Source organism: Cajanus cajan, chromosome 3, assembly GCF_000230855.2.
Source record: "Cajanus cajan strain Asha chromosome 3, NIPB_CcT2T_4, whole genome shotgun sequence".
Lineage (NCBI taxonomy): Eukaryota > Viridiplantae > Streptophyta > Magnoliopsida > Fabales > Fabaceae > Cajanus > Cajanus cajan.
This window is the reverse complement of record NC_138519.1, coordinates 60940863-60948753: the sequence shown is the minus strand read 5'-3', so window position 1 is coordinate 60948753 and position 7891 is coordinate 60940863. Positions and strand designations below refer to the sequence as shown.

The following is a 7891-nucleotide window of genomic DNA, read 5'->3' as shown; positions in this document are numbered from 1 at the left end:
GATATGGATTTCTCAAAGCAATTTAGTAGGACATGGTTGGAAGATAACCAGTCCATTCCAAGAATGATATCTAGTTGGCTAAGAGGCAAACAGATAAGGTCAACTAGAAACTATTTTTAAGAAATAACAATTGGACATTTAAGACAAATACTGGAAGTAGTTATGGGACCATCTGTGGGAGTTTCTACAACCAGATCATAGTTTAAACAAGACACTAACAATTTCAATTTTTGGACACAATCAAGGGAAATGAAGGAATGAGTTGAACCAGAATCGAATAGTACAACTAAAGGATTCTCAGCTATGAAAAAAATACCTTGTATTAAATTATCAGACTGCGCAGCTTCGGCACCACTAAGAGCAAATACTCTTCCAATAGTCTTTGAACGCTTAGGTTGAGAACTAGCTCATATTCCCATCATGTGTTACCTTGGTGGTTGTGGACACTGAGTGCTAATATGACCCTTTCCACTTTAATTGAAGCATGTTATCTCCTTGTCAGGACAACTATAGTGTTCATGCCCATGTTGCCCACATTTCTTGCATCGACTCGTAGGTGTAGAAATAGAGCCTCCTACACTAGCAGCATTGCTCACGAGAAAACTTCCAGCAACAGGTCTACTTCTAGCATGATTTCCTTGAAACTTGACAGGAGCGGAGTAAGGCTTACTCTTACCCAGAGCACTAGAACTTGCAGCACGAATAGGACCTCCAGTTCCCTTGTAAAAAGCAGCACGCGCACGGTTGTCACGTTCGTAGATTCTACACTTGTTGACAAGCGTTGGATAATGATAAATCTCTTGATAATTGATTGTTGTCTTCACCTTAGGATGAAGGCCATTCACGAACTTAATGCACTCAGCCCTTTCACCACCCTCACCATGGTAGTGAGTACAATAGCGAACCAAAGCATCAAACTTGGCAACATAATCTGCCACTATATCATTCCCTTGCTTTAGCTCAAGGATTCCACTTCCTTCTGACTCCTCATATCATCCGGGAAATACTTCTCGAGAAAGACCCTCTTGAAATTATCCCAATTCAAGTGCACTCCTCCATCAATCATCCTCTGAAGTGCTCCTTCCCACTAAAAATGCGCATCAACAGTCAACATGAAGGTAGCCAACCTCACCTTTTGAGAGAGGGGACACTCCATCACATTGAAGATCTTCTCAATCTCCATTAGCCAATTCATTGCAGTATCTGGGTCATATCCTCCTTTAGAGGTAGGTGGATGATTTTGCTAAAATTGCTCCAACCAGTTAGGATTGACTCCAGCCTTATTATTATTACTCATAGCTTGTGCTAACGCTTGAAGAGCATCAACAATCGCACGATCGTTTCTACCAGCCATGATCTAAGAAAAGAGACACACAATTAAGCCAACATTAACAATACAAAGTAGCCGCATTCATCACAAAATAAAACATCATCAGAGTACACAACAAAATCATGATAAGCACATAACACACAAGTCCAGTTTGAATCAACCGTGCTCTAATACCACTAAATGTGACACCCTCTACCCCACACACCATAATACAAATAACAAAAATTGAATAACATAACTATTTCAAAATTAAAATACCAACATGTTTAAATAGAAGGTACCACATTCATAAACTTAAACAGTATTATACTCAACGGAATTACAAAGGAATAATATAAGGTCTCCCTGAATAATTTAATAAAACATCCTAATCTATCCTATCTATACCCCGATGTCACATGTCCTATCAAAGCAAGTCCCAACATTGAAGCCTAAGCTTCATCACCAACATTCTCAGCCTCATGCTGGTAATCACCTGTAAGACAGTCAAAGAAAATAACACAAGAAAAAGGGAGTGAGAAACATCTCACTCTAGCTCATAGTGTAGAAATATATACTAGATAGCCAAACACAAACAAAACAGATATAACATAGAAAAATTGATAGTAATATCACCTCTCACTCATCCAAGACATAAAACATCACTTTACCATATAACATTAAAATGCATATGTATGGACACGGACTACATATTATCATGCATGTGGCGCCAGTAACATATCACATGGCATATTGCCGCTAGCAATACACGAAGAGTAGTCTAGGAGTACATGTCGGGTCACACCCTCTACGCACTCTCCTTAGAAGGACATACTACCAGAGTCTCGTCGGGATAGCTAAGCCGCACAAGATACATCCCATGCACACAATGGGCGAGACTAGGACTTACAAATCGAGCTATCCCCAAGGACTGATCCCCAAAGCTTTTACACAAGGGGGCCTTCTCTGGCGGTGTATTCCATATCGTACCCTTAAAACATTTATGCAAATGATGCATGTCAATCAAGACTCTATGCATTCTGATTATCATGTCTCATTATCATCATGTCTCATATTCACATTATCATTTCCCATGGTCATATCGCATCATCACATTTCGTCATCACATTTCATCATAACATTTCATTATCACATTTCATTCACAATCTCCATAGAGCACTTTATTTCGTATTAAAACTCATCTATTTGCATAATTAAATACACATTTATACATCCTATATAGCAAGGAGTACAACAGAACAATTAGAAGGTAGAACAGAAATTATTGAAAATATGCCTATTTCTCATACAGAGCACTCTAAATCATACAATAAACATCTTATCATATATTACAATTACAAATGCATTTCCTTAGGGTTTCCCATAGAAACCCATAGAGATATTAAAATTATACATTTATTTTTAAATACAAACAAACATAGGATTGGGGGCCAATCCTACTACCCAATATATATTCCCACACCCAGAGCAAGATTTCTCACTCCCCCCTTACCTCGATAAGCAGGAGTCGAATATTGTTGGTCGCCCCCTCTAGGTTCCTCTTGGTATTTAGAGAGAAAGGAGGAAAAAGATTAGAAAATGAAAAAATGAGTTTTAGAGAGTGCAAAACGCTCTATTTATAGGCATTAGGCCGCGGCCAGAACGGCCTGTTCCAAATCTGGAGCGGCTTCGTCATATCTAAAATATGCAACCAGAATGGCCCGTTTTGGACTCATTAGTCATATGTAAAATATGCAACCGGAACGGCCCGTTCTAGTTTCAAACTTTGCTCATAAAATCATGTCTTGGAACAACCCATTTCGATGTAAGATTTATATGTCATTCTAGTAGTTTGAACAGCCCGTTCCAATTTGGGAACGACTCGTTCTAGGCTACTAAAATATAAAATATTTTTTCGTAAATAATTATTATTAAAATATTCATATTCATTAAAAACATCTAAAATATTTTATAAAACCCATTTAATTTGTTAAAACAATCATAAGAAATTAATCTCCATATATAAAAATAATAATAACAATTAATCATTATGTTGGTAAAAAAAATTTCAGGATATTACATTCTGGGCTACTAAATTACCCTTGTTTTAGTAGACTGGTATGACCCGTTCCAATTTGGGAACGGCCCGTTCTAGGCTACTAAACCACCCCTGTAAATTTATGAAAAATTACTAAATTACCTTCAATAAATGGTATGAAAATTGGGGTGTTACATCAATCTCACTACCCAACATACATTCCCACACATAGAGCGAGGTTTTTCACTCCCCCCTTACCTTGTTAAGAAGAAAAGATGAATATTTAAATCTAGGGTGGTTTCATCCTCCTTCTAGATCTTCGAGCTCTGGAGCGAAAAAACGTACGTGAGAAAAATGAAAAAATGTAAAACTGATCAGTTTTTTTTTTCTTTTTAAAACTTAACCTCCTTTTAACCCTTTCGTAAAAATGTGAACCATGGTTATCAAAAATAATTTCTATAGACTGTGACTGGGTTTAAGAATGGAGTTACAACATCAACAATGTCATTAATGAGGATGCTACATGTTAAATATTTTATCAAAATATACTTTGTCATTAGTATAAATTCACTAAAAAATGAGATATTTTGAATGATAGTTCTTATAAACCCATTTTTAACTAAAATGAAGTATTATAAATGAAGTAAAATTACATATCTTATAAAAAATACTGCTATTTGAATTACACAAACAAGGAATGAATATATTTTTACACGTAATCCAACATTTATTATTTATTTTAATAAAATATTTAATTTTAACAAAATGCATAAGGTGAACCGACATTTCTAGTTAAATTGGATTAACTTTGTTGAATAAAAACATTTTCTATTTTACTTGTATTTCTTTATTTTAGTATAAATTGTTTATATTATTTTGAAAAATATTAGATCATTATAATGTTTTATTTTTCATGTGCATAAGTTAATAAAATTTCAATTACACATAATTGGAAGATAATAAAGTTTTAATGCATTGCCATGTAAAAAGAAAAATACATTGAAATAAAAAAATTAATATTAAAAGCAATTGCAGTGATAATTCTTTCAATATGATAACACTGCTAACATTTTATCATGGCTTACTGAATATCTTGTAATGATTTTGTTTTTCAAATTAGTTGAAGACATCAATCAACATAAGCATTCTATAATTTCCTCTACAAATCGTCCTAGACAAAGAGAATTAATGATTTAATTCAAAGGTATAATCATATAATATAAAATTAACGAAAGACAAAAAATATTTATGTCGCACTATTGTCATGTATAAGTTTAATATCACCTTAACTAACAAGTACAATCGTACTATCTATATACAGGGTGTCAATAATGGATTTCTTCTGTAACTTGGATAGTTATAGATCCAATGTAAGGATGGACTTTGTTTTTTATTTCTTCAAGTCATCCAATGTAATGCATTCCTCTACTTATAATAATCTTGGAGCATCCTATTTAAGTGTAATTTTGTTGAATATTGTGATTTGTATATCACAATATAATACGACAAGTAGAAAATTCATGTGTAACATAATAAAAGAAACAAAGTATTAGCTTGAGTTGCGAGAGATGTGAAATGAACAAATGATTTCTTGTAATATTTATAGGTGAATAAACTTTATTTTTTTTTCTCTGAAGCAATTCCCATGAGAGATTTTCAACATTGATACATCATAATAGAAAATACAAGTGGTAGTTAAAGACATGCCATTGGTGTCAAATTGTTAAAAATTAAAAAAAAAATAATTACAAGTTGAAAATGCAAATGGTGCTTACGTTTTTGTTACGTGATAATCATTGACGTCCCATCAGGGATAAAAAAATTAAATATTAAATTTAAAAGAAAACGTGTATGTCATTTGCAATTTCAACACATCAATGCCTACATGGAGTACTTGTGGAAAAGGAAAGTCCCATTTGGGTTTTTAGTTTACCAAATGGGACCTTTGTTTTCTACAAGGATGTCCTTCAACATTAATAATTCATTAGCCAAAATAAAACACAAAAATGATCTATGTGGCATGAAAAATACAAGGTTTAGTGTTGACTGTCCCATTTTTGTAATTTATTTCAAAACATGCTAACTCGGAAAATTGTCAACATCATTTAGTTTAACTCATCCCATTTATAAAATTACAATTTTTGTAAACTACCCTTTAGTGCAACTTGATATCACGAACAAAATGATTTATTAGAAATACAATTGCAATTGAATGAGTTGATATTTTGAGATGATATCATTAAATAAAATAAAATTAGTTGAGATCGGCAACATTTTTTTTTTGCGTATTCTCGAAACTTGATGGATTGGTTAATTTGTAATTAAAAATATTTAAAAATTAATATTAATCACCATCTTTAAAGATAATAATATATGGTATCATGGTTCAAATTTTTATACTTTTTATAAAAATAGAATTGATTTCATGGAGGGAGATGAAAGTTAAGAAAAAAATATTAATTAGGAACAACCTTTCCATAAAGAATTAGGAGTACAACTAGTATAGCAAGGACAACACAAGATCCCCATTCAAGTTATATGGCTTGATTGGGGTTTTTATGTACAAAAACTTTTAAAAGAAACATAAATCCTAATTTTGAATTGATCAAAATAAGTAAAGCTTCCCTTAATTCTTATGTCAATTTTAGTTATCTTGAAAGCAGGAGATTTAAGAGAAGGAGATGTAAAAGGACCCTCAACTATTCCCTTTGCTATTAGCCTATAAGCTGCTTCAGTTAAGTGTGCTCCATCCCAATTTATATGTTTTGAAGGGTCAGAGCAAACCGTTGAAGCAAGGCTTCCGCAAAATATATGTACATCAACGTTGTAAGGTTCACCTTTACCACAACATGCTTTAAAAGTGTCAATCTTACCAAAAGAAAACCCTTCATCATTAATGTACATAAATAAAGCATAAGAAAAAAACAAGTAAGAATAAAATTGCTTATCCTATATAAGAAATTAAAAACACGAGGTACCATATTGTTGTGGTGCTTCAAATAAACGTTTGGCATCACCATAATAATCAAAATATATTATTTTAACATGGTTGTTGTTTTGTCTTAGTGTCTCTAGGGCTTGATTGAGTCTCCAATTATAGTATTTAATGAAAACATTATAAGCCACTAAGCACCCAAATTGATCATAGTCATCTTTGTTACCACTATTCACTACTGTTAAGACAACAGTATTACACCCAATTGGGAAGTTCCCTGACACCACTATCTCCACTGCTCCTTCTTCTATTAATTCCTGACAAATAAATAGAAACAAAATTGAATTTCTAATCAATCTAGAGCTATCAAATCATATTTCTAATCAAAATATAAATTCCATATTTCAATGCTTAAATTTGATATGACATACAGTGGTGACATTCATTATTGCTTCAATAATTATTAGAACTATTTCACGAAGTTCTGTAATATTTTTGTTTGATGAGATAAGTGCATTGATATCATTTCCACCTATTTCTCCCACGAGAAATAATGAAATTTTGAAGTAGTTATTGCACTCTGTCATAAAATGGAATAACATTTGTAAGCCATATTTGGAAAACAATCATGTATATAGAAAAAACATTACTAAAGGAATTTTGGTAAAACCTTGTTTATTTTTGCAAAGGGAAGGTTTTAGCTTCTTAAACCAATCAAGTTGAACACTCAACGAGATATTCGTCGATGGTGGAATGAGTCTTTTTTGTATGAAATAGTCCATATCAAGTGCAGTTGCACCAGCAAATGCAAAATTTACTCCTTGTCGAATGTCTTGGCCTTTGCTGAGATTGAGATATGTTGGCAACATTGGCAAGCCATATGCCTCAGCTGCAATTAAAACAACCATAGGTTAGTATTTTTTTCAACCACCAGTACACTTTCATGTTTCCTTCCTATCAAGGAAATTCGATTAAGCTATGTAAACAACTAATGGCATGTACCTATAAAGTCTATGATCAATCGTCCATTTGACACACGTCCGGGTGGATGTTTGAAATATGTTGAGTCGTAAGGGCTGTTGTCATCCATAGATGGGTAGCAAGCAGCAGCATTTCCGGTGTCACTTATAGAATCACCAAAATTGAATATAGCTTCATACGGGAGAGGATTGGCATTTGAAATAACATTTCCAAGAAAACCACATGTAAAGGTGATGCAAAAGATAATGATTATCTTCATGATGTTACTATAACCCACGAAAGGTTTAAAGGACATTTGTGTGTGATGATGGGTACAAGAATATCAATTAGAATTAAGCATTATATATTGTCACATAAACCACCATTTTGTCTTGCAATGTTACTATCATTTTAATTTGACATCGCTTAACTATTTTGTTTCTTAAAAAAGAGAGTTGCAAGTTGTATTCTCATACATTTAACTAATAAATATACATCCTTGAATATAGGTTTGTTACTCCTTAACATTACTTGTTGTGTTGTTATTTTAGTCATTCTATGATAATATGGTTCTTTCCTTTGACTTCTCTTAACAAGATTCATCAGCAACGATTAAAGGCTGTAACGATTTTCTTATATGCTTGAACTA

The 7891-nt window shown here is 32.9% G+C and overlaps 2 protein-coding genes across 2 annotated transcripts; both read right to left on the bottom strand.

Moving 5' to 3' along the window:
- Positions 1–473: 473 nt before the first annotated feature.
- On the bottom strand, positions 474–1195 carry LOC109792575 (uncharacterized). The gene is made up of 2 exons (XM_020351997.1): positions 1133–1195; positions 474–983 (listed from the first exon to the last, which is right to left on the bottom strand). Exons 1-2 carry the CDS (start codon positions 1193–1195, stop codon positions 474–476), a joined length of 573 nt encoding a protein of 190 aa, XP_020207586.1.
- A 3820-nt stretch (positions 1196–5015) lies between these two features.
- On the bottom strand, positions 5016–7522 carry LOC109792574 (GDSL esterase/lipase At5g45910). Its single transcript, XM_020351996.2, has 5 exons — positions 7285–7522; positions 6953–7171; positions 6714–6862; positions 6326–6599; positions 5016–6232 (listed from the first exon to the last, which is right to left on the bottom strand). The coding sequence occupies exons 1-5, from the start codon at positions 7520–7522 to the stop codon at positions 5904–5906; spliced, it is 1209 nt and encodes a 402-aa protein (XP_020207585.2). The 3' UTR covers positions 5016–5903.
- Between the last annotated feature and the right edge of the window lie 369 nt (positions 7523–7891).

Coding starts and splice junctions, on each gene's coding strand:
- LOC109792575 (XM_020351997.1), bottom strand. CDS start 1,195: ATGAATTGGCTAATGGAGATTGAGAAGATCTTCAATGTGATGGAGTGT. Junction 984..1,132: donor AGTGTCCCCTCTCTCAAAAG/GTGAGGTTGGCT, acceptor TGATATGAGGAG/TCAGAAGGAAGTGGAATCCT.
- LOC109792574 (XM_020351996.2), bottom strand. CDS start 7,522: ATGAAGATAATCATTATCTTTTGCATCACCTTTACATGTGGTTTTCTT. Junction 7,172..7,284: donor ATTGATCATAGACTTTATAG/GTACATGCCATT, acceptor TTTTAATTGCAG/CTGAGGCATATGGCTTGCCA. Junction 6,863..6,952: donor CCTTTGCAAAAATAAACAAG/GTTTTACCAAAA, acceptor ATTTTATGACAG/AGTGCAATAACTACTTCAAA.